Source organism: Lycium barbarum, chromosome 2, assembly GCF_019175385.1.
Source record: "Lycium barbarum isolate Lr01 chromosome 2, ASM1917538v2, whole genome shotgun sequence".
NCBI classification, from domain to species: Eukaryota; Viridiplantae; Streptophyta; class Magnoliopsida; order Solanales; family Solanaceae; genus Lycium; species Lycium barbarum.
Window position 1 is genome coordinate 17,930,095 of NC_083338.1, and position 26,628 is coordinate 17,956,722.

Consider the following 26,628-nt stretch of genomic DNA (forward strand, 5'->3'; position numbering starts at 1 on the left):
AAGTGTTTCATATTCCACCAAAGAACCTATTCATGCTTGCTTGACTACGACAAGCATGCTCACAGAATAATGCAACTAGAAAAGGGATTTCTCTACACTGAAGCTTGAATCAAAAAGTCAATTAAGAAAAATTCATAGCTATCTCTCGCAGACCTATTCTTTTGATCGTTCCACTCGTTTAGGGATACTTATACAATCTAATAAAATAGGCTTAAGTGACTAAAACGCCCTCAAACTTGGCACGAATTGTAACTTTAGTCCCCAAACTATTAGTGCACTTCAAGACACCCCTAAACTTGGCAAAATGGGTTTTAATTCATCCCTGAGTTGCCACATGGCCCAGGAAGTGTAGTCACACGCCAACAGGTGTGTGAGAGGTGTCACGTCAGCTTTGTAAAAAAAAAAAAAAACAAATTTGGAAAATTCATAAAAAAGTATAAATTTTTAAAATCAGAAAAAACTAATTTTTTTTAAATATGTGGAAAACCCATTTTTAAAAAATAAATCTGGACTGGATTTTTTATTGAAAAATCTGAAACTTTTTAAATCTTGAAAACTGAGAAACCCGTTATTTTTTAAAATAAAATCTGGAAAATTTATTTTTTTTAATTAAAAAACCTGGACTTTTTAAAAATCTGAAAAACTAAATAAACCCATTTTTCTAAAAAAGAATCGGAAAAATTGAATTTTTGATTAAAAACCTGAACTTTTTTAAAATCTGGGATACTTATTTTTTTAAGAATAAAGTGGAAAACTGATCATTTTTTTCTAGATTTAAAAACTAATCTAATATTCCAGGATTTTTTTAAAAAAAAAATGGGTTTTCTACATTTTAAAAAAAAATCAGTTTTTCCAGTTCTTTTTTAAAGAAGTGTCTTAAAAGAATTATGAAAATATGGATTTTTTAGGACACTTTTAAAAAAAATATCAAGTTTTCATTTTTTTTAAATCCATTTTTTAGAGATATTTTAATTAAAACTATAGTTTTTCGGTTTTTTTTTTAAATCAAATTTTCCAGATTTAAAATAAATATTTCATTGTTCCAGATTTTTTATAAAAAAAAAAATCAGTTTTACATTTTTTTTCAAAACAATTTATCTATGTGGAGGACACATAGGATGAAAATGTCATGTGGCATTAATATTTTACACGTGGAGGCCACATAAGACTTATTTTACAGCTGGACCCGCGAGTGACTATACTCACTCCGGGTCATGAGCTCAAGGGCGTAATAAAACTCATTTGGCCGAGTTTAGGGTGTCTTGAAGTCCATCAATAGTTTGGGAACTGAAGTTGCAAAACATGCCAAGTTCAGAGACGTTTTAGTCACTTAAGCCAATAAAATAAAATAAAAACACAAAGAAAAGAAGCGTGGCTCGCTAAACTGTTGATCCCTATATCTTAATTAATCGGAAGAGTCAGTTGTTATCTCGCACTCAAGAGAAGAGGTCAACTTTTTTCAAAAGCAAGGCGTCATCACTCTAATCACTTATATAATTTTTTATGTAATAACCTTCCCTTTCAATGCTTATGCTGCAATCTTTATAGCAATAGCGCATCAAAAAAAAAAAAAAAACGATCAAAAAACGGAAAAGAAAGACCCGACTTTGATTAATCCAACATGGGCTAAATGAGCCCTAGTAGTTTACCAAATAAATTAAGTTCTCGGACATTCTCAATCCACCGAGTGAAACCATTAGTTTCTTGATCACGACCAGCTAAGTGTAATGTTTTAAAAATTGTCATATGCTACAACCAGTTAAATTGCACTGCGAATTGCCCTTCTTTTGGGGTGGTCTTTAAATTTTGCCCCTCATATTTGAAATCTTTAAATTTTGTCCTTCGGCTAAACATTATGAGTTCCAGGTTCGAACCCCCACACAGTCAAAATTTTTTAAAAAATTCACAAGACAGAGTTTAAATTTCGCTATGCCCCCATCGGCATACACTTGTGAAGGAATTACCAAAGTTATGCCGGACCCGGCATACTTATGCCTTATGGGCAGACTTGGCATAAGTATGCCGGGTCCGGCATAACTTTGGTAATTCCTTCACAAGTTTATGTCAGGTCCGGCATAAAAGTTTGCCCATTAAAAGTATGCCCCCACCGACATAAACTTGTTAAGGAATTACCAAACTTATGCCGGACCCGGCATACTTATGCCTTATGGGCAGACTTGGCATAAGTATGTTGGGTCCGGCATAACTTTGGTAATTCCTTCACAAGTTTATGCCGGTGGGGGCATACTTTTAATGGGCAAACTTTTATAGTATGCCACATAAGACGGAATTTTTCCTTAAGGCATAACTAAAAGTTTGTCTTATAAGGCAAAGTCTATACCTTAAGAAAAAGTTCTTCCTTATGGGGCATGCTTTTGGTTATGCCTTAATTAAAAGTCTGCCTCATAAGGCATAGTTCGTTAAGGAAAAGTTTTGCACCATAAGGCATAACTAAATTATGCCTTGAGGAAAAGTTATGCCCCCTCCGGCATAACTTTAGTTTTTCCTTAAGGACTTTATGCCGGATCCGGCATACACTCCCCCCAGCCCTGCCTTGCGAAATTATTTTTTTATTTTATGCCTGAGCGGGGATTCGAACCCAAAACCTCAGGTATCCAAGCGAAGGGCAAAATTTAAAGACCACAAATATGAGGGGCAAAATTTAAAGACCGCCCCAAAAGAAGGGCAATCCATGCAAAAAAATGAATTGCACTATTTGTATAAACAAATTCACTATTAGAGTAAAAAAAAAAATTATACATTATTAGTGTACATAACTTAAACTCTAAAAAGTCAACTGCAATATGCTACAATCAATCCAAATAAACAGAAAATTGATTTTGTGATTCATTGTAAATATTATTTTAGTAATATGATCCTTTTCACGATAGATAAATATAAAAATAATATAATATATCTGTAAATAAAACGCATGAAATATTTTTAGCGTCATCAATTATAACTAAATATAAGAGACAATTTCCTTTATGGATACTAAATGAGCCCAAATAGTATAGAAGTTACATAAATTCAAAATCTAAATAATAACCTATTTTCCCCAAAGGAAACTATAAATGCCTATAATAATTTTACCAAACGGTAACATCCCAATATCTTCTCACATAAGCTCACTCCCTTCCAACGGCTAGTTAAAAAATAAACACCCTTTATACCACTAAAACAAATCTCAACCGTTCAATCAATTCCCATCTAACGCTCCTCATTCAAAAGCCAAAGAATATGACCGTTAAAGTTAAAAAAAAAAAAAGGCTCCTTTCCTCCATTTTTGCTGCTTATAAATCACAAATAGTATCAGCAAAACTCTCTTTTCTTAACTCAACAAATCTGTGAAAAAACTTGAAAATCCAAAGAAAAAGAGAAGAAAGAAAGATTGAAATAGTGGCGACCGATAATAGAGAAGAAGGAGAGGGAGGAGAGGGTCGTCTCCATTCGTTTTTATCGTCGATTTTAACGAGTCTTGGTGGAGTGTTTGGACAGAATTATTATCAAGAACAAGAAGAAGAAGAAGAGACTGAAATGGATAATAATAATAAAGGTGTTGTTGTTCCTCATAATTTACCAAGAGGTTAGAATTAAATTATGAGTTTCCATACTGTTTTTCATTGTATTGACACCCTTTTTTCCATTTTTTCACTGAATTTCAATTGTATCTCATGTGGGGTTTTCCTTTTTTTTTTTTTTTTTTTTTTTGACACGAATAAAATGATCTTTTGTGTGTGATTGTGTAATGGGTTTCTTGAAATATCTAGTATCTGAATGAAATTATAGATTATTGTTATATAATTTTTTTTCTTTATTTGAGTTTCAACTGAATATCTGTTTTTGGGTTTTAGAATGAAAAAAATACCTTCTCGGTTTATTTCCTTTTATATTGAATTTTACCTGGGTTTTTTTTGTTTTCTTACAAAAAAAAAAATGATCTTTTCTGTGTTCTTTTAGTGGGGTTCTTGAAATATTTGGTATCGAAATGAAATTGGCATGATAGATTGTTGTTATTGATTTTTATTTTTTTGATGGGTGAAATTTTGTTTTCAAATATTCAAGAATTTTTGGTTTGTGATTATAGTGTGTTTTCTCGAAATATTTAGTATTGGAATAAAATAGGTATGATAAATTATTGTTTCTTTTGAAAACTTACATTTGACTTAGTTGATATAAATTGTTCCTACTGTTGTTGTTGTAAAGAAAAAAAGTTGTGTTCTAACAGTGGGTTTCTTGAATTAGTACATATGAATCATATAACTGACCTCAGTTAATTTAGGATCAAACTGTTAATTCATTGATTGGTTTCTTGAGATGGTGAGTGGTGTTTTTTAATATCATGTTTATGGATTTTATACTGATGAACATCAATTACTGATTTGACATTGATGATGTTAATTGATTGACTAATTGAGAATTCTAATCTATAGGAGAAATGGGAGGGAAACAGAAAGTTGGACAAGCCGTTGGAAAAAATAGGCGTGTGCTCGGAGACATTGGCAACCTTGTGACTGCTCCTGCTGTCGAAGGAAAGCCTAAACCGCAGATTACTCGTCCTGCTACTAGGAGCTTTTGTGCACAGTTGCTAGCTAATGCACAAGCAGAGAAGAACAAGGTAAAAAAAAAAATTGCCTAACAATTGAAAGTAAATGTTACTAGCTTTATGAAACTTTAAAGGTTCTTGAAATGGTGTTATAATTTGTATTTTCTTTTTTCTGTAGAAATCACTTGCAGAAGTTGTCAATAAAGGTGGTCAAATAAAGGTACCAGCCAAGAAGAAGGCATCAGATAACCTTGCAAATGAAACTGTTATTGTTATAAGCCCTGATAAGGAGGAAGTGAAGACTATTGAGGAAAGCCCATTGAGCAGAAGAAAAACAAAGAAAACTGGAAAGACACTCACTTCTACCCTTACTGCAAGAAGCAAGGTTATTATATTTGGATTGTCCCCTCTTTAGATTACTATAAGCAATATCAAGATTCTGAAAAATTTGTTCTTTCTCAGGCTGCTTGTGGACTTTCCAACAGACCAAAGAATGAGATCGATGACATTGATGCTGCGGACGTTGATAATCATTTGGCAGCTGTGGAGTATGTTGAGGATATCTACAATTTCTACAAGCTCACTGAGGTATATATGGTGACTCTTTTTTTCTTGTCCTCTTCTGTTTGTGTTCCATTTTTAGAATATTGCTGATTCTGATAATCATTTGTCTAATTCAGGATGAAGGTCGAGTGAATGACTACATGAATTTTCAACCAGAGCTGAATCATAAGATGAGAGCCATTCTTGTGGACTGGTTAATAGAAGTTCATAGGAAGTTTGAACTAATGCCTGAGAGCCTTTACCTTGCAATTAACATACTGGACCGTTTCCTCTCGGTCAAGACGGTTCCCAGGAGGGAACTTCAGTTAGTTGGTATTAGCTCGATGCTAATCGCTTGCAAGTATGAAGAGATTTGGGCACCAGAGGTATATTATGCACATTTCAGATTTGGCCTTCAAACCTGTTGCTAGTCTGTTGTGTGCCAGATGGAATTCAGATTTTTTATTTTCTTGATATCCGCAGGTCAATGATTTCATTCATATATCAGACAATGCATATGCCAGAGAGTCTATACTTCAGATGGAGAAAGCAATTCTTGGGAAGCTAGAATGGTATCTGACAGTTCCAACACCATATGTGTTTCTGGTTAGGTACATTAAAGCTTCAACCCCAAATGATCAGGAGGTACTAATTCATTTTGGTTCATCCTTTAGCATAAATTTCCTGGTGTATTTGGCTATTATTAACTAACTCATTCTGTTGATGTATGTAGATGGAGAATATGGTTTTCTTCTTTGCTGAACTTGGTCTCATGAACTATCAGACCACAATAGCATGCTGTCCATCAATGCTGGCTGCATCATCCGTTTACGCTGCTCGTAGCACTCTCAACAAAAGTCCTGTATGGACTCAAACTCTGCAGCACCATACTGGATACTCAAAAGAACAATTGATGGAATGCACAAAGCAATTGGTTAGCTATCACTTAGGTGCTGCAGAAAATAAGCTGAAAGCAATTTACAGGAAGTTCTCTAGTCCAGATAGAGCTGCTGTTGCTCTATTCCCACCAGCAAGAAATCTTTCACCAACTACTACTACTACTACTACTACTACATCTTCTTGCTGATTTATTTCTTTTTAGCTTGGCAAGGTTTTGAGATCATGTTACTGTTGTGATCTCTTTAGCTTTTAGAGTACTGGGTGTGATTTTGGCTTTTGGAGTGTGAAACTTTTAGAAGAAACTATGGTTTATGATTTTACCTACTAGTGAAGTCATGTAAATCCTGACTATGTTCTTTGTTAATACAATTAATTGATTCATTCTTTTATTGTATAATTAGTACTTTCTTTTGTGTGTTCATGTTTTCTCCCTTATGGGGGGTGAAAGGAGTTGAAATGGTACATTGCTTATGCGTCTGTTGTAACATGAAAGCAAATTCTAGTTTGGTGTGTGGTAGCGCCAGCACCCAAGCAGATTGAAAGTTTCATCATACAATATTGGAAATCATTCAGGATACTCACTCACCTCAAAAAGAGGCTTCTTGTGTAAGAAAGTGTGTATTAATCAACTTACAGAATGATCTTGGATCTCCGAGTTTCCAACCAACAAAATAATAAACTGCTTGGCAGACAAAAAGAATAATCAAATAGGTTGACAGCAACTGCAATTTTCGCCAAAATTATTTCACATAAACTGCAATTTTCGCCAAAAAAAATTCACAAAACTGCAATTTTCGCCAAAATTATTTAGCTAAAACGAATTATAAAAGTAAAGACAAAACTTGAAATCTCACCTAGTCTTTTCAAAAACTACACAAATTATTTTGAACTTCCCAAAGTTTTTCTCAAAGACTATTCTTTCGTTTAGAGTTCAGAAAGTAGTAGTTTTTCTCGTCTATCAAGCCGTAAAAAAAATTCAACGAGACGTGGCCTCAAAAAAAGAAGTAGGACTTTCAAGGTCAGTGCAAATCGGTCTGAAAATGTCAAATAAAGTCCTAAATTTCATAGGGCAATTGCAAATCGGGGCCTCAACAACTCTTGCCAAAGAGACAATGATGGCAGGGTCAAATCCAAATTCACAAATTTCTAGAAAGCAAAAGATTCTAACAAGAACAACATTACTGAAGAGATTTATTTAATATAAGATAAACCATATTTGTTCGTTAACAAACATGCCTATGTATGAGGTACTTGATTGGGCCCTTCTTTGTTGTATATTTTTGAAGTGGGAAGTATACCCCTCGTCAAGCATATACAAGATAGAAACCTATGACAACATAACTCATCGGAAAATTCACATGAAACAAACATTTTAATGGGAACACGAACAAGCATGCTCTTCTTGGACACCACTTGAAGCCAACTTGTAACTGCGTTCCCAAGTATCTGTGGGAGCTGCTTGTGCATGAGGAATATGACGAGGATGTTTCTCTCTCTTGTCACCCCTTACCTGCTTCAATGCATGCTTAAGTGCAGGCAGCAAAGCTTCCATGCACTCTGCCACTGCATTTGGATTGCCTGGCATATTGATGATCTGAAAAAACATACACAAGGTAAAATTCTGCAGGGCTCAAATAACAAGGAGCAGTAGTTAGAAGCTCCAACAATAGTAAAAGATTTCTAACAAATGATGCAAATAAAGCAGTATATATCTGGAAATTTTATAATGGTTGGAAAGATGCCAATGAAAGGTAAAACAATTGACTGTTTTGTGGCAGGTAGGGATGGATGCACTTTCTTTACATAGTATCACTTCTATTTTACGACATTTTAACTCTTTCAACTTAAAATGCAGGTCGGACTTGGCTCTCCTGTTAAAGGAAGAAAAGAGTGGCTGTACTTCCCAAACTGAATAGCTTCCCGTTTTCTAATAGAGAAGACAAGAAGTTCCCCACAGAAACTTGACCTGCCTGCCTAAATCTGAATCCTCTACTTGGTTATTCAGTAGCTAGGTCTACTTAAGATTGTCACTGGTTCGGACAAGTTGAGTGATTTAAGAAAATTTAAATTAAACTGAAAAGAAAAAAAAAAGTGAGGCTAAAAATTTAGCCTTACAATCAAGTTTACATATTAACCCCAGTATTTATAGCACAATGTGCCTGTGAAGATGTATGTTCACTCAGTATGTCAACTCAGTGAGAGTGCAAGCTTGTACAGATTTAATTATCTTTTTAGTCTAGCTAAGGTAATTCAGTCTTACTGTAATAGTTGTCTCAATTTCTAAAACCAGAAATGCCTTCCCTTTGTGTCACTCGAGGACACAATTTTAAGCTGAGCTTATCAACAATATGAGGGACTTTTGGCTGATTCGTGTTAGTGTGTTTTGTGAAAATAAATTAGTTTTGACTCTGGCCTTACCAATGTTGATCCTCTTATTCCAGCTGCCGCACGTGAGAGCATCGCAGTAGGCGTAACCTGTGTGAAGTACGATGCATCATTGTTAGGCCACACCATAAAGGAAACTTTTGATAGATGTCATATATAAACATACAAAATTCCATAGCTGCCTTACGTAAACATGCAAAATTTTCAACCATCGGATAAGTGATTAAGAAGAGATATAAAGAAATCCTGCCAAGATTAAATATCTGATGCTATCAAGTCACTTATTAGGTGTTTAGTTATACACACCTCTCGTTGTTAGGCCACTATAAAGGCAAACAGATAATTCACTTGGTTAACTTGAATTCTCTAGTTCATTTTGATATTTGAGGAAAAGATACTGCTTGAGATACTTTCTTGGTGGGCGGGTGCAGTTTCAAACACGGCTCTTCTCTCCCTTCTAGTTTATTTATATGATTTTTGGATATCGATGGTGTCGGGACGAACTTACAGGCACCTCGACAGCTCGACTATCCACCGATTAACTCTGCCTACCAAAGCTTACGCAGACGGGAAAAAATCAACTAACTTTTTCACCTCTTTTGAGATTTAAACTCTAATCTTCCATGGTCTTAATTCCAATTTCATCAACCTCTATCGCAAACCCAAGAGTGCCCAATGCAAATTTTGGTATCTAAGCTTTGTATATGCTTATAATAGACCTATCTGTTATGTTTTTTCACTTTTTCAATAGAAATGCACTGTGAATAATATGTAAGCAATGCTATCTGCATGAAATCCGATTTTCCGGGAGTGGCTAGCGAGGTTTATTTTACATCTGGATAACGTGGAATGTGATTCGATTGCCAATTATCTTCAGAATTTTATAATTTGAAAAAAAGGGGAAAAAGAAGGAAGATTCCATCAGGGAGAGACTTCGATCACTTACTTTTGCAATGAAGAGGAAATAGGTCAGACAAAGCTAAAGCATGTCAGCAGCAACACATGCCTTGGACTTTTATGAGCATAATAATAGGAAAACTCTCAATAATATTCTCTCGTGAAAGACGAGTCACATTTTGTTTGTGTTATATTTGGAGTCCTATGACGTACTGATGGGATAGATTCTTAGACTGGCTTTCAGGAAACTAAGTACATGGTCTGTTGCCTGCATACACTGTCGTAGAATGTCCTTTCATCCTATCTTTTACTTGTAAAGTAAATTATCTTCTTTTCAGAAGTGGTAATATATGACAAAGACCTTGCGACGTGAGCATGTGGTTATACACCTAGTTCTATTTTTTCATGGTTTATTTGACACCCCCACAGATTCGGCAATGAACTAGATGAAGTCTATACAGACAAGGGTGTATAAAACATCTGCCAAATTTTAGCACCTGTAATACATATACAGTCGAATAAAATGCCCATGGAATACCAGTGATATGAGCACTTTGATACCTTCAAACTTTCTCGCATCATAACATAGAGAAGACCAGGCGTTTCTTTCTGTATCAAACTTTTGGTAGCTTCAGGGGTAACATCCCTCGGGGTACAACCAGTCCCACCTGACACATCCAGTAAGAGTGAGAAAAACAAGAAGAATAATGAAGGTTCTAGATGACAACTTCGTGTTTTGAAAGAACCATGTCAGCAGAAAAATAAAAATAGGTAGACTTATTGCTACTCCAGCCATCAAATCAATATTAGTGAATGAACACCAGCAATAATCATTCATAAAATATTTTATTGCTAGCCAAAGAAACAGACCGTGACCATAATAACTAAACATACCAAGGGTAAGAATAAGATCCACTTTGTCAATGTCACTCCACTTCTGCAACACGTCTTTTATCTTTTGCACATCATCTGGCACAATAGCTGTTGCAACTATACTTGTCCCTCCGAGCCTTTCTGAAGATGAATTGACGACAGAAACTGCCCTTGGACCACTGCAAGATCATATAGCATAAAGAAACTCAGATCATTTAATAATCAAGAAAGGGGAGAAATTTTTTAATGGCCTCTAACATATTATGGGACCAAAAAAATATCAAGCGGCCATGTAAATTCTATCCAAGGTATAAACATTGTTAATGCAGACAAAGAAAACAAAAATCATTTAAAGTAATCAGCCAATGATGACTCAAAATAGAATATCTAGGCATTTGACAAAATGTTCACTTGCAGATGAGACATTTTAACCAGAAAACTAAACAAACATCAACCAATTTAATCAATTGTATAATGGTAGTTCTCTTATCTCTGAGAAAATCAAGCAAAAAATAGAAAGAATACAGAAGTAGAGCTAGAAGGAGAAAGAAAGTAAACATGCCCGCTGCAGAGTTTCAACTTGTCAAATATGACTACAACAAGGAATCCTCCCAGTTCTTTTATCAGTTAGGCATTTGGGATGGTAAATTTTGCCTCTTCGGGAAGCATTAAAGTGATATGATCCTAATTAATGATACAGAGGTTATTCAAACACCAAGTAATAGGAAGTAGCTTAATATATGTAGCAAAGAGTCTGCGTACTCACATGTTCCACTTTTACACAGAGTAATATCAGATTTGCCACTTTTCCTTTTGCATCACTAAAGTGACCTTTTTGGAATGACGAACCAAAAAGGTGTATCCTGATGCAACCTCTCTCTAATAGAAAAGGTGGGGGAAGGGAGGTATGTCGTGATGCATCTCTTTCAATTTCAAGACTGAGAACTGATGTGTCAGTTGCACCGTCATGTCTCAGGCAAGGAGTATAAACTCAAGAATTAGTGTAATCATTAATGAAATAATTATTTCACTCTTATAGATGGATGCCAATGACTACAAAGTTTGAGGTACTTCCCCTTTTCTTGCAAATAGTAAGGTACCATCTTTCCTGAGTAACTTTCAGTTAAACAAGGTTAAAAATTTAAATCCAAAAGCACTAATCTAGGTGATGTAGCTTTTGCTTTTCCATTTCTTTTTCTTTGTGTGTGTGGGAGGTGTGGGGTTGGCTCAGATTGAAGCTCATTATGAAGGTCGAAAAACATGTCACTCCTTGTTAGACAGCCGGCTAGCTGTGGAGAATCCCCTAGTTGATGGAGAAATGAGTGTTGCAAAGAAAGGAGATAGGGAAAACAAAAATCATCTGAAGTAATCAGCCTATGATGAACTCAAAATAGAATATCTAAGCATTTGACAAGATGTTAACTTGCAGATGAGACATTTTAACCGGAAAACTATTAGCCGATCTAATCAATTGTACAATGGTAGTAGCTCTCTTATCTCTATGAAAACCAATCAAAAAATAGAAGGAATACAGAAGCAGAGCGAAAAGGAGAAAGAAGGTAAACATGCCCACTGCAGAGTTTTCAACTTGTCAGATATGACTACCACAACGAATCCTCCCAGTTCTTTATCATTTAGGCATGTAGGATGGTAAATATTGCCTCTTCTGGAAGCATTAAAGTGTTATGATCCTATCAATGATACAAGAGCCATTCAAACAGCAAGTAATAGGAAGTAGCTTAATATATGTAGCAAAGAGAATGTACTCACATGTTCCACTTTTACACGGAGTAATATCAGATTTGCCACTTTTCCTTTTGCATCACTAAAGTGACCTTTTTGGAATGACGAACCAAAAAGGTGTATCCTGATGCAACCTCTCTGTAATGGAAAAGGTGGGGGAAGGGAGGTGTATCCTGATGCATCTCTTTCAATTTCAAGACTGAGAACTGATGTGTCAGTTGCACCGGCATGTCTCAAACAAGAAGTGTAAACTCAAGAAATAGTGTAGTCATTTATAGTGGCCATGGAGGCAAATGAAATAATAATTTCACTCTTATTGGTGAGTGATTCCTCTTTTATTGCAAACAGTTAGAGGTGCCATCTTTCCTGAGTAACTTTCAGTTAAACAAGGTTAAAATTTTAAATAAAAAAGCACTATAATCTAGGTGATGAAGCATTTGCTTTTCCATTTCTTTTTCTTTGTGTGTGTGTTTGGCCACTCTATGCACCTCAATGATAAATGATGGTGGTTTCAAATTAGATTGAAAAAATGACCATCCAAGAACAACAACTCAGGATATGCTTGCTTTAAGAATTTACTGGTCAATATATAAAAACATGCCAAAATGGTCATAATGCCCTCTTTCTTTCTCAAGACAACCAATCTAAGCACATCAATAAGAAATGATATGGGATATGCGTGTCATTAACAAATACTAGCTAAAAAGAAATAGCATGCCAAAATGGCAGTAATGCACACTTTCCTCTAAACTGTCTGCATGAATGCACAATAATAAAGAAATAGAGGACTAGAAAAAATAAGCAGCAGAAAGAAAGGAGAATAGATAAGTGCCCCTGTAATAAGATATTATGAAACATTGGCATATGTAGAATATAAGTTCAAAACAACGGAGCAACTTGATACAATGGCAAAAATAGAAGAGATGCGGCCTACTAGAAATTACCTGCGATCAGGTCCCAATCCTGCAGCAACAGTATCACTTACTGTAAGAATAGCTACCTTAAATTCAGAATTTTCAGAACTGCCAGCATTTGCAGCTGCTAGCTTATGTTCTTGTCGGGTGCTACTTGATTCTGGCAATTGCAGATTCCTGCTCTGTGGGGAATTGCTTATATCAGAAATTAGAATTGCAGACACTGAAGCACCAGCAGGTAATGAAGTTTCTGAAGCCGGAAGCTCTAACAAAGCATTGGCTGACTTCATACTCAGAAGTCGACTGCTAATTTGATGACCTGTACTCTCAGCTATGAACCTGTAAATCATAAAGAAGCTTTTGAGCTATTGATGCCATTCACTGCAACAGTCTGCTAATAAAACATGAATGAGGTATTATACTTGATTTGGTATTGTGTCTTCATACGCCTGAGTTCCTGTCAATGATCTATTATTAAATCTAATTACCTTAATTAATAAGATTTTGACAGCCTCATAGGAAATTCAAAGAAAAACAGTTCTTCAGAAAACATTTTACTCAGAAGTCCTATACGTGTGTATATATATATATATATATATCATTCGGATGAGCTGGGGTTGCCTACCAGTAACTAGATTAGCTTAGGTCCCTCGTTGCAGTGTATTCCATTGTTTTCACCCTGTAACATATGCAAACTACCTTCTGTTTCACGTTCCTTTTGGACACCTTAAACTTGACCCCTCTTCCCTCTTCCCCCAGAACAAAATATCAACCAATATATCAATCAACTGCCTTTACTTGGGGTTTGACTGAGTGAAACTTGTGTGTCAAGGTACGACAAGATGTGAGCTCTAGAGAACCTCCAATATATATTACTCCTAGTTTTACTTTATTCAGATCCATTTCATTGCAATAATAAATAATCTATCTTATAAGGCGAACTAGGAGTAATATATTGGAGGTTCTCTAAAGCTCACATCTCGTCGTACCTTGACATACAAGTCTTTAAGCTATGCTACATGGATGCAGTTGCCGGTCTTGGACACAAATATGAGTCCAGAAATCAGATTTGTCATCTTCTAAATTATAGGAGTCGGGCGTTGGTAATGAGTACTGAGATACAACTAATAAATGTGTAATATGATGTGTGTGTGTGTGTGTGTATCTTTTTGTTGATAAAATAACAATCCTATTAAAGAGTTTGGGCACAAAAGTGTTCTTATACTAAAAGTATATCAAAAGTAGAAAACCTACAAAAAAATAAAGTTTTCTATGAACCCACCAAATCTTCTATACATAAAGAAACCTCATTGGTGGAACAAAAATAAGGGACGAAATAGCAAAATATGATGAAGACTATATAACATACAAATTCATCAGATTATCACAAACAGTGCGTCTCATTATTTTTATGATAATAATATGAATTAAATATAGGATCATAGCACCCTCAGAAACTAATTTGAAAGGGCTTTGCTTTCTATTTACTATTCTTGTCCAATAATTATGATTGCGCAAATATGAGTTGTCCCGCAACATTCCATTTCAAGATGTGTACAGTTAAACTAAAACCCTTCCATAACACATATTTGAGAAAACTAGAATTTACAGGTCAAACAGTGAAAGAAGCAACCAAAAAAAAATGCACAATCTAGTGAACTACGAACAGTGTATTACGAAAGGAAAACTTAGGGAGGCACGAAAATCATGTGTTACAAATAAGTCAAATTATGGAATAATTGAAATATTGTACATTCAACCGCAAAGTGAAGTAAAAAGAATAGCAACAACATCAACTGATAATTTATTTACTGAATAAGCTCATATATTAAGCACTTCCACCATTTGCAATATGTGATACATCAGACAAAGAGTAAATGGAAATGATATTTTGATCAATGCATTTCAAAAATGATATCGACTACGAAACTTTAAAAAAATATCTTTGAAAGATTATAGTTGGATGGAACTGCATGTTCTGAAAGAAAGAGAAACAAAAAAAGAAATACTATGCTTACCCTTGGTAAGCCGAACCATCATTCAACTGCCAGGAGATAACAGCTCGATGGAATTCTGGACGGAAAGGATCTGTCTTTACTGAATGCTTTACACGAGCTTGCACTCTACAATTGTGAGAAATAGTGCTTTACTGAGATTGCACGACCATAAATCAATCAAAAGTTGAATAGAAAAAGGATTGAAGGGCTAGAGAGATAAGAGGACTTCTTCTGTCAACTCTTGGCAACCTTGGAAGATGAGGGTTTGCCCACCCAGAGATGTGTCTAATGGCTGGAACCACAAAGATATGGAAACAGACCAAACAGCTCACAGGATTTCCAGGTAGCCCAAATGCAAGAATCTTACTGGAAGTCCTGTCAGATGATCGGGGAAGGATCTCAGCAAATGTGAGCGGCTTTCCTGGTTTCATGAGAACCTGATTTACAAAGAATGCCAGTAAGTAACTACAACAACAACAACAACAACAACAACCCAGTGAAATCCCACAACGTGGGGTCATGCCAGTAAGTAACTATTTCCCTGAATTCATAGACACAATATGTGTGTTGATACGAACAAGAAACAAAGAGGTATTTCTGTACAAGCTCCCAGCTCAATCCTATAAGCATGTGTAGGGAGCATTACCTTATGAAAATATGAGCTTCCAAAATCTGTATACAGATATTGCCAGCATTACCTTCTGAAATAATACTGTCCCTTTCTTTTGAAGTAAAGGCTTCACAAAATCCCGGTCTCCCATGGAAACACCTCCAGAGGAAAGAAGGATGTCAATTCCAGAAGCAAATGCATTGTCTAATGTCCTCTCAATCTCCTGCTCATTGTCACGAGCTATACCAAGATCAAGAATTTTGCATTGATGCTGTATTGCAGCAGCTAGGATCATTGCACGGTTGGAGTCCCTGATCTGCTTATGATAAATTGAAATTAAGTAAAATATACCAGAGGCGAATGTTTGTGCACATAATGTAGTCCAATTACTGGTATTATAGTGAACCATGCAATGAATGGGATTATCTATAAGATACCTGAGCAGAACAAGAAATATAGGAAGGAAGACAGATTCCTCAATATTTAGTTAATGAAATATCATCACCATACAAATAATAGAAAACGGAATTTAGTGAAGAATTTCCTTGAAAGAAGACCTGCAAACTAAGTCACCATAAGCTCATAAGCTTGACCTATTTAACCACCCACAGGGGGGCCTTTCTCGGAGAGGTCCTTTTTTATAAAAGTACTTCTCAATTCAATTAGAGGTTCTAATAGCGTTTGGGTAGAAAATACTCAGTCAAAAATAATGTTTGAAAAGAATCAAATAAGTACTATGACCAAATGTTAATTTTATGTAAAATTCCTTTTAGTAGTGATAATAAATCTCGGATGAAGATACTTCTTTTGAAGTCACAAACTAATGCATGGCAACTGAGTTGCCACCGTGAGCATCATATATATTTAAAAAAAAAAAACATAGTAGCTTCCACAACCTGACCACGATTTAACCTCCCAACTGTTGGTTCTACAAGCTCATCCCCGGTTGATAAGACACCAATTGTTGGACTACGGTGCACCTGTACATCAGCAATCCAAAATGCAACATGATTGCATAAGAAGTGGCATAGAAAAAAGGAAGAAATAGGCAAACATTCTGGGTTATAACATAGAAACTGCAAGGAAATAAAACAAATACCTTCACGGTGACAACACCTACTGTGGCAAGTAAACCAATTTCCGCAGCACCTAATGACTCCCCAGATTTCAATACGATAGTACTCTGTGTAATGTCAGATCCCTGGAAAAGACAATTTTAAAGCAGTTGATGTCAGATCCCTGGAAAAGACAATTTTAAAGCAGTTGAAAAGGACCAGTTGAGCGATCATGGTGGTAGTCAAAAGGAAAAAGTAATTGAAAGCCATGGTTCCATTTTCAAGGCCTATAGCCTCCTTTCCAACAAGATCACCCAAATAATAAAATTTCAGCCGCTACAGGAAGAACGGTTTCATAAATATGTTTTTACCAAAAAAAAAAGTCTCTTAAATATGCAGTATTCCAAAAAATATACAAGTTATGGCTCTCAGGGTCAAAAAGAATTTTGTGAAGATGCAGTAAAACTGACTTGACTTGTATTCAGTGGGTTTCCATATTAGAGCAAAAGATAACACGTTAACATGCACTATTAGGCTGTAAGCTGTCCCTAGTTCAGACATGCAAAAAGACCAAAATGCCTATTAAGCTCACTTGTCCCTCATATGAACTACTCCGGGGTGGCACAAATTCCCAATAGCCACACCAATCAGCAGCAGGACAGCAATAGACTTCAGTCAATTTAATGTATCATTAGGTCTGAGGGTGCAGCTCATTGCCAGACTCCACTAATTCCATAGGGTACCTGCTACCTCCCACCAGCACAGGTACCGGGTAACAATGTCCACTAAGGCTTAGACAGATGAGAAGAAATCACCTAGTGTTGTTTGACTCTGTTGCGATTTAGAGGCTCTAGTTACTACAACTAATCACTTCAAAAGATAATAGCGCTTATTAAAATACGTGGATAATTTTTCTGAAAATTTTCATGCCAATATCCAGATTTTTATCGATGAACCATCCAGAAATGGGAAGGCAATCTGCCACATCAGTCATTTCGCTCCAACTTGCAATCAACACGGACATTCATTCTTAAAATAGTTTTCGGATCACATGGTAAAATAAACTGTCCAATTAATCTCCACTACTTCCAAAAACAAAAAACAAATGTTTTGCTTTTCAGAGAAACACTATCAAAAAGTTGTTTAAAAAATTCCTTCCAGCCTACAAGCAACCAATTTTCTCTTGAGCCGAAGGTCTTTCGGAAACAGCCTCTCAACCTCCGAAGGTCTTTCTCTTGGCTCTTAATGAGGGGTTATTTTGTAATTTACCAAAAGAGAGTGTAAAAAAAAATTAAAAAGAAAAGGACTGAAGCCAAAATTTGAAAGGAAAGAAAAGAATGATTTAAAAAGGCAAAGGAAGCCAACGTTCTTAAGTCATAACAGAAGCAGAAAACGCAGAAGCAAGAGAACAAAGAAACACGCAGAGAAAGAAAAGAAAAGAAAAGAAAAGGGAGGGAGAAAAAGAGAGGAAAAGAAACGAGAAAAATAGGGATTTTTTTTTTTTTGAGAAGGTAACATGAGAAAAATAGGGATTTTCAACCCTAATCATCAAGGTAATGCCTCTAATCTTTTATTTAAGTTTATTAAGTAATTATGGGTGAATTTTTGTGGTGAAAACATGGGGATATTTTGAGGAACTGAGAAAGTTTAGCCCTAAGGTTCTTCAACCTAAATCATTGAGTTGAAGGAGCAAACAGTGTCAGATTTTAGACTTATTACATGGTTGGAATCGTCTCGTCGAGAGTTTCGCGAAAACATATGTCTTGTCGAGTTTTGAACCCATTGACCAGAGGACTATGATCATTTAAGCCTCTAAAAATATAGAAGTGGTTTACCTTAAGGGTTTTGACCATTCTAAATCCGTTTTTGTGTAGTTTGAGGTGATCCGGAGACTCGAGAACGCAGTTTCGATTCATTGGGAAGTGTTTTAGAGTTGTGAATTTGAGGTAAGTGAGACTTTAAGCTTTGGGTGCTTGCTTTTCAAACTTGTTTGGAAAATATATGTTTTGTCTGCTTGGTCCATGTGTTGGGACGAGCGTGTGCTTGGCAGAATCGGTGGTCCTTGAGTCCAGCCGCATATACTTTATTTTCAAATACTCTAAAACTCTCTTTATAAATTGTTTCGTGATGTGATACGGCTGTGAGCCATGAGATTGGGGAATTGAGTATGCTTTCCTTAGGCATTGTGTATGCTTCTTGATTTTACTGGGCATTGTGTATGCTCCCCTTAGCATTGTATATGCTTCTTGATTTTATTGAGTCATTGCGTATGCTTCCCGAGCATTGTATATGTTGTTGTGGATTCATGGTGTTGATAAATTCTTTAACTGTTGTTACGACAGGTCCTTAGTGTAAATTGTGTTGAGATATATACTATTCTTGATAAACGATTGTTTGGACCTTGTCGGATATTATATTACGATATAATTCTTGTGCATAATATTTTTCTGCTTGTTGTGTGTTTGTATTTTCTAACACTTGTTCCAGGGGTATTTAAAGTGGCGGGTCGAGGATCTTACTGGGTTGTATTTACACATAGCTCACTCCTTACCTGCATGTCCATGCAGATACCATTGGTAACGACAAAGCTAGTAGCTCACGAGTTTGCTAGATTTGATCTATTGGTTGAGGTGAGTCGCCGCTTTGTTCGTGGAGGCTACCAAAAGTGCCTTTATCATGTATTTATTAATGTTTTTTTCTTTTGGGGTTTACAAACCCGAGTCTTTTGTAATTCTCTTAGATGTTAGTATTTGATTAATATTTTGAGACACTAATTATCCATGATTATTTATTATATTATTTGAGTGCTTATTAAATTTGGTAAATGCTGCAAAGTTATGGTTAAGATATGAAAACGTGGTTCGCCTGGCAGGTGGTGTTTGCTGGGTGCCAATCACGTCTAGGGGGTATTTTGGGGCGTGACATAAGGTCTGTGTACACTCTACCCTTCCCAGACCCCACTTGTGGGATTACACTGGTATGTTGTTGCTACAAGCAACCAATTCCAAAACCATATTCAAACACACATTATTTTCCAGAAAACAAAGTACACTAAAAACAAACCAACAATTAAACTATTCTGCAATCCAAACTCCATTCTACCTAGGCATAAGACATACCCAAGGTACAGCATCAAGTTCTTACCACTGCACGAATATCGACTCCAGGGCTAGTTTGCCTCAATATACGCACTCGCTTCGGTTCAGCTGAAGCAACTGAAACTGATTCAGTGTCCTCTACTTGCACAACAGCATCAGCACCATCAGGCACTGGACCTGGATTGGCAGACAGCATGGAGAAATCAATTGACACCCAGGACAGTACTAGTTGGATGACACTTGTCGAAAGAAATAGAGTCATCTAAACCTCGAATTTTCCCGGCTCTTGCTTAAAAAATGAAAAAGTAGCTCAACACAAGGCAAGTTTTTCAAAATTCATTTTGTAGTTTTTTCGAACTATGTGGATCTGATTCTCACCTTCCGGTGTGATACGTAGGTGCTTCTAGTCCTTTAGTGATCCGCGTCCGGCCATTTTCTGTCATGACAGCCTTAATCCTTCTACGGAAATAGATAAGGGCTGTTTTTTTACAAAAATAGCCAGTTTAGTTTGTTTGTCCCTGTGTTCGATCATTTTTGTCGAGATATCCTTGAATCCTTCTACGGAAGTAGATGAGGGTTGTTTTGCAAAACTAACAATTTTGGTTAGTCTCGTATCTGTGTCTGGCCGTTTTTTCGAGATAGCCTTAATCCTTCTATGTAAGTAGATAAAGGCTATTTTTACAAAAATTACCACTTGATTTCATTCTATGTTGCTCGGACCCTTCACTTTTGCCGCCGTACCCGTGTCCGACACGACACGACACGGGTTTGGGTACGAAATTCGTGTCGGATCCGGTCAATAGAGATCGGATACTTTGACCGAAATTCATGACCAAATTAAAGAAAAAATTTGAGATTATGATTTCTCAAGATAACAAAAAGTAGAGATTTGAAGACATGAGATGGCATACCTTCAATATTATGTAGAAAATTTAACTAGTTTCTCGGAGCACGCGGTCTAGCACCTAGTAGAATGGAAGATTGAATCACATGTCTGGTACAAACTACATGTAGGTGCTTCCACAAAAAGGTTTCATAATCTAGGCATATTCTTGTAGCTATATTATTAGAATTTTGAATTATTTTTGCCGAATCCCCGCACCCATATCCGTACCCGGATCCGTACCCACGAATCTTAAAATTTAGATCATGCCGAGTCCGACCTCTAGATCCATACCCGTATCCGACACCCGCACCCGAGTCCGAGCAACATAGATTTCATTTTATCGAGTCTTCAATTCTCGCACTATGTATTTTTTTTTTAAAAGGATAAAAAAAATTAGAAAAAGAAGAGGCAAGTTTGTTTGCTTTATTTCTAGATCTTCAAGAACTATGCGTAACTTGATACTTTCCCCTACGACAAGATACGTAGGCAACCTGTCTCGAGCACGTTTTGTCATGTCCTAAGTTGGGTGAATCCGTTAAGTATGGTTGTTTGGTTCATAGTTGACTGATAGCTGAAAATAGGATCACTTCCATGAAAGGGATGTTCACATTCATTTTCCCTCTCAAATTCTCGTATTCGAAAACTTCATAATGTCACTCATTTGAGTCTAACTTAGGGATCTGCAAGTGAGTCAAAACACAATAGGGTAGGAAATTTGATATCAGTCAAGTCTAGATAATCCTAACCTTGTATCTCTATCTATAGTACAACAAGTTTTTTACCGGTCGTGGAAGGTATCTGAAGAGATGAGAATGTACCATTTCAATTTGTAGATCAGGTTCCCTTGCAACTTGGGTTATGGTGGCACGAAATGGGTGAAATAACGCAGGGTTTATTATTCAAACATATGGGTTTCTTGACCAGAATCATGAAAGTTAACCCTATGAGGGATGTGATCAAAGCACTAATATCCTTTTGGGACCCGATAAACAGCCTTCCATTTTTAAACTTCGAGTTGACCCATACCTTGGAGGAAATAGTTGGTTATACCGGCCTAGAGAAGACCTACACCGTCAGGAGCTTGTAGCCCCAAGAAACATTTTTGTGAACAAATTCTTGCACCACTTGAACATTAGTGTCAACGAGGAATCTCTAGAAAAAGGTTTGGGTATCCTTGAAGTTTTTGTGATGGGGCATTTTGGAAGATAACTCAGTAATAAAGGAAAATTAGAGACTTGAAAATAGCATAGATGTTTTGCTATAAAGGAAAATTGGAGACTTGAACAAAAATGCCACCGTGAAAGAAAAATGTCTATGTTATTTCCAAGTCTTCAAGTTCCCTTTATTACTGAGTTGTCTTCCAAATTGCCCAAAACCCTCTCCTCTCCCATACCTATCGTACAAAAACTTCAAGAAGACCCAACCTTTGTACAGAGATTCCTCGTTGACTTTACTAATGTTCAAGTGGTGCAAGAATTTGTTCACAAAAATGTTTCTTGGGGCTACAAGCTTCTGACGACGTAGGTCTACTCCAAGCCCAGTATAACCAGCTATTTCCTCCAAGGTAGGGATCAACTCGAAGTCCGGAAAACGGAAGACGTTGTTTATCGAGTCCCAAAAGGATATTAGTGCTTCGATCACATCCCTCATAGGGTTACCTTTCATGATTCTAGTCAACAAACCCACATGTTTGAATATTAAACCCTGCTTTATTTATTTCACCCATTTCATGCCACCATAACAAAGTTGCAAGGGACCTGATCTACAACAAATGGTACATTCTATCTCTTCTGACACTTCCCACGGCCGGCAAAAATATACAAGGTTAGGATTATCTAGACTTGGCTGATATCAAATTTCCTACCTTATTGGGTTTTATTTCATGAATGAAAGACATTATGAAGTTTTCGAAACGAGAATTTGAGGGGGAAAATGAATGTGAACATTTCTTCCATGGAAGTGATCCTATTTCTGGATATCGGCTAACTGTGACCCAAACATCCAAGACTTAACCGATTTGCCCAACTTAGGACATGAAAACCGAGCCCGAGACGAGTTGCCTATGTATCTTGTCGTAGGGGCAAGAATCATGCACTAAAGAAAACAAAAAACTTGTCTGTTCTTTTTCTAAAATTGTTTTATGATTTTTGTGGTTTTTTTTTTTTAAATCACAAAGTAAAAAGTGCAAGAAATAAAGACTCGATAAAATAAACTCAGTGGCTATTTTTACAAAAATAGCCTTTTATATACTACTTACATACTCCCTCTGTCCCAATTTGTTTGACACTTTTCGTTTTTCGAGAGTCAAACTTGTTAATTTTGACCATGTGTTTGAACATAGAATCTTTAAACTTTTTGAAATAAAATTTATAAATTTGGAAACTACGTGAAAAGTACTATAAGTCACCATAATTAATAATTTAAAATATTTAAAAGACATGAAAAACGATCAAAGAACAATTGGTTTGACTCTCGAAAAGCGAAAAGTGTCAAAAGAATTGGGACGAAGGGAGTAGAAGGACTCAAGGCTATCTCGACAAATACGGTCAGACACAGATACAAGACGAGCCAAAGTGGTTATTTTTACAAAACAACTCTTATTTACTTTCGTAAAAAGATTCAAGGCTATCTAACCAAAAATGGCCGAACACAGGGTCAAACAAATTAACTGGTTATTTTTGCAAAAACAACCCCTATCTATTTCCGTAGAAGGACTAAGGTTGTCTCGGCAAAAATGCCAAGACACGGATCACTAAAGGGCTAGACACGCCTTTAAAAAAAATTTGATAAAGTGGGGCCGAACCCGAAGAGGGTTGCCTACGTATCACACCGGACGGTGAAAATCAGACCCACATAGTTCGAAAAGACTACAAAAAGAAGCTTGAAAAACTCGCCTTGTGTTGAACTTCTTTTTATTAGCAATAAGGAAGTTTCTTTGCTTGTTTTAGATATAATTCTAAACATCTTACCAAGATCAACCAGAGCAAATATCTTGTCTAGGCATAAAGGTATAGAGTTTAACAATCAATGGAACTACAATATCTGAACAAACAGACCTCCAGTAGTTACATATGCAACAGTCCCAGGGGTAACCGTCACACCAAGTGCATCATTCCCTGCTCTTGATTCAGTAATTACAGGATATTCACCAGGTCCATCAGCAGCAACAACGGCATACCCGTCCTGCAATATGTCCACCCAAAAGAAAGTTAATCAGACCCCTCAAAGAGGCAACAACATAAATGAAACTCTTTATCAACATGCTTTCTGTTTGAGCAATGTTTCTGCTTCCAACTGAAGTAACTATGTAAACATTCGGACTCTTCTATTTTTACTTTAGCCATCTCCCATTTTTCTTTCATCTTCCAACCTGCTACTGTTTCTACATCGTACCCGTCTTAATCTCAAATTCATCATGTATCGTCAATTTACCCCAACCCAAATCAAAGCCCATTGATAGCCAAAAAAAAGTTTTTTCGGGACCAGTAAAGCAAAACAGCTATAGAGGATTCATATAGTCAATCTTGTCACACATTCGTTCATGGAATGGGTTTTGATCTCTTTAATTGATCTTGGGCTATCCTCACCTCATGAGCTAGCTTGTTTCTAGGTTAAATAAGCCTCAAAGTCCATCTTCTTTACCAATCCCATCTACTTTAAACGAGGCCTAGCTGATTGACTGATTTAAGGGTCAAGGGTAGTTGAAAACCCATTTTGACAGCAGTAGCCAAAAGGCCACCAGATTTGGAACCCATGACTGCCATTCAAACAATGGCCTCTTAACTATCAGGTTGTCCCTATATGGACAACTAATCTTCCTTCGCCACCTACTAACCTTTCCAACACCCCCCCCCCTCAAAAAAAAACCCCCACAGACAGTCTAGGCACCCCAACCTGAGAATAGGGCACAAAGAAGGCATTAATGATGCAATCTGAATTTGGGAGCTGTATTATGGGAGATGAGCTAATGCTAGGGGTGGTTGTACCGGGTGCAACTGGTGCGGTACACAACTATTGGAAATCTGATCTTCAGAAGGACACAAGTTTCGTTAATTACATTTAGACCCCTTTACCTTAAGATTAGTTCTTTAATTATGCATTTTACCCCAATTCTTATTGTAATAGTGTCTTCTAGGCCCATTAGCTAGCTAGGGTGTCTACCATATATTCTGTTGGTGTAACCATTTTAGAGATTATCAATGAAAATTACCCTTTAGCATCAATTGACTAAAGAAATATAACAAGTTTCAAAGAGAACACATAGCATAATTCCTAGATTCAACAATAGACACCAAAAAGAATCAATCAACACTAACATGCACAACATACCGGAAACAGTCTCTCTAACTAGGGTTAAGGTTTGCGTACACTCTACCCTCCCCATACCCCACTTGATGGATTTCACTGACTATGTTGTTGTTGTTGTTATGTACAACATATATACAAATACAGAGCAATATCCAATTGATAAAATACTACATAAGTGTGAAAAATTACCTTGCTAGATGCAGGATATGGAGGACGAGGGTCAGGCGCACTGATATCCTCAGCCAAGACTTTGCCTAAAGCTTCATGAATGGGCAAAGTCACATGTGGCAACCGTTGAGCTACATTTAGTATTATATCAAGTGCTTCTTCAAAGGATATCATCTTGTTTGTGTTGGTAGAGACTCATTAGCTAGCTAGGGCTTTTTGGTATATATTCTGTTTGGGGTGTAACCATTTTAGAGCTATCAATGAAAATTATCTTTTAGCTCTTTTTAGTATAGCTTAGCCAGATTTCTTCTCAAAATCATTCTTGCATCATCGAAAACCCCACCCCCGGACAGTCTAGGCACCCCAACCTAGGAATGGGGGGGCACAGAGAAGGCATTGACTCAAGAAAGATAACAACTTTCCAGAGAACCCATGGCATAATTCCAAGATTCAACAATTAAACACCAAAAACACTCAACCAAAGGTAGGGATAATTACCCTTTAGCTTTCTTTAGTGTAGCTTTAGCTCTTAGCTAGACTCTTTAAGGTCTACGTACATTCTACCCTCCCCAAACCCCACTTATGGGACTACACTGGGTATGTTGTTTCCAAATTCATTCTTGCATCACTTGACTCAAGAAAGATAACAACTTTCCAGAGAACCCATGGCATAATTCCAAGAATCAACAACTAAACACCAAAAACATTCAACCAAAATCAACATATACAACAAATATACAAATACAGAGCAAATACCCAATTGATAAAACAGTGCATACATGTAAAAAAAAATACCTTAATAGATGCAGGATATGGAGGTAGAGGGTCAGGTGCAGTGATATCCTCAGCCAAGATTTTGCCTAGAGCCTCGTGAATAGGTAAAGTGACAGGTGGCAACCGTTGAGCTACATTTAGTACTATCTCAAGTGCTTCTTCAACAGATATCATCTTGTTTGTGTTTGTTGAGATTTGGGTTCCTCCATTTTCACCCATTTTTTGTTGTTTTGGCTCTTCAAAGTTTCAATGAGTCAATGAACTAGTACTTAACATAGTAGGCAGATGGGTCTTTATAAGCACCGCAAACAGTGTTTCTTTTTTTTTTTTTTCTCCTTTTTTTTTTTTTAAGAGATAAAAGAAAAATATACCAAGAGTAGACATATGTATTCTCCTTTTCATTTCCTAGTTTCAAAATTTACAAAAATTTGCTGTAATGAGAAAGTTTTACCAGGATGATAATGTTGGAAATGGTAAGGCAGCCAAAGTTTCAGAGTTTGCAAAACAAAAAATCGAGTCATTGTATTTTTAAAAATTGTGTTTGGATCATAAAAAAAATTGACTTTCTTTTTAAAAAAAAAAAACATCTGAAACAAATATTTTAGGCATTTGGTCGAAGTTTAAAATTAAAAAAAAAATAAAGTTGAAATTACTGGGGCCTGAACTTCACTTGAAAACCATAAAAAATTTATAAGTAAAAGTCATCATTTTCCTTAAAATACTTCTCAAAACGATTTTTGAAACTACAAATTCTTCTATTTCAAGTTGAAATTAAGATAATTGATCATATTTTGAAAACACTTTCTATCATTTGAAAACAATATCATATGGATGATTACTTTATTTTTCAAATAATTATAGCTGGAATATTTTCTCACATCAATATTTTAAAGTTCTACAATAAAATTGTATTTACTTAGAGCAAATTGCG

At 36.2% G+C, this 26,628-nt stretch overlaps 2 protein-coding genes across 2 annotated transcripts; one reads left to right on the forward strand and one right to left on the reverse strand.

Annotated features, from left to right (window-relative positions):
* Positions 1-3,291: 3,291 nt before the first annotated feature.
* On the forward strand, positions 3,292-6,370 carry LOC132626283 (G2/mitotic-specific cyclin S13-7-like). Its single transcript, XM_060341099.1, has 7 exons — positions 3,292-3,586; positions 4,434-4,618; positions 4,725-4,931; positions 5,009-5,134; positions 5,227-5,475; positions 5,573-5,734; positions 5,823-6,370. Exons 1-7 carry the CDS (start codon positions 3,538-3,540, stop codon positions 6,174-6,176), a joined length of 1,332 nt encoding a protein of 443 aa, XP_060197082.1. The 5' UTR covers positions 3,292-3,537; the 3' UTR covers positions 6,177-6,370.
* A 797-nt stretch (positions 6,371-7,167) lies between these two features.
* Positions 7,168-25,990, reverse strand: LOC132626284 (molybdopterin biosynthesis protein CNX1). Its single transcript, XM_060341100.1, has 13 exons — positions 25,719-25,990; positions 23,504-23,630; positions 19,608-19,738; positions 16,508-16,609; positions 16,305-16,388; positions 15,497-15,724; positions 15,048-15,235; positions 14,820-14,924; positions 12,832-13,140; positions 10,166-10,323; positions 9,833-9,939; positions 8,408-8,464; positions 7,168-7,583 (listed from the first exon to the last, which is right to left on the reverse strand). The coding sequence occupies exons 1-13, from the start codon at positions 25,914-25,916 to the stop codon at positions 7,362-7,364; spliced, it is 2,016 nt and encodes a 671-aa protein (XP_060197083.1). The 5' UTR covers positions 25,917-25,990; the 3' UTR covers positions 7,168-7,361.
* Between the last annotated feature and the right edge of the window lie 638 nt (positions 25,991-26,628).

Coding starts and splice junctions, on each gene's coding strand:
- LOC132626283 (XM_060341099.1), top strand. CDS start 3,538: ATGGATAATAATAATAAAGGTGTTGTTGTTCCTCATAATTTACCAAGA. Junction 5,135..5,226: donor ATTTCTACAAGCTCACTGAG/GTATATATGGTG, acceptor TGTCTAATTCAG/GATGAAGGTCGAGTGAATGA. Junction 5,476..5,572: donor AAGAGATTTGGGCACCAGAG/GTATATTATGCA, acceptor TGATATCCGCAG/GTCAATGATTTCATTCATAT.
- LOC132626284 (XM_060341100.1), bottom strand. CDS start 25,916: ATGGGTGAAAATGGAGGAACCCAAATCTCAACAAACACAAACAAGATG. Junction 9,940..10,165: donor GGATCTTATTCTTACCCTTG/GTATGTTTAGTT, acceptor TGGATGTGTCAG/GTGGGACTGGTTGTACCCCG. Junction 8,465..9,832: donor TGATGCGAGAAAGTTTGAAG/GTATCAAAGTGC, acceptor TACTTCACACAG/GTTACGCCTACTGCGATGCT.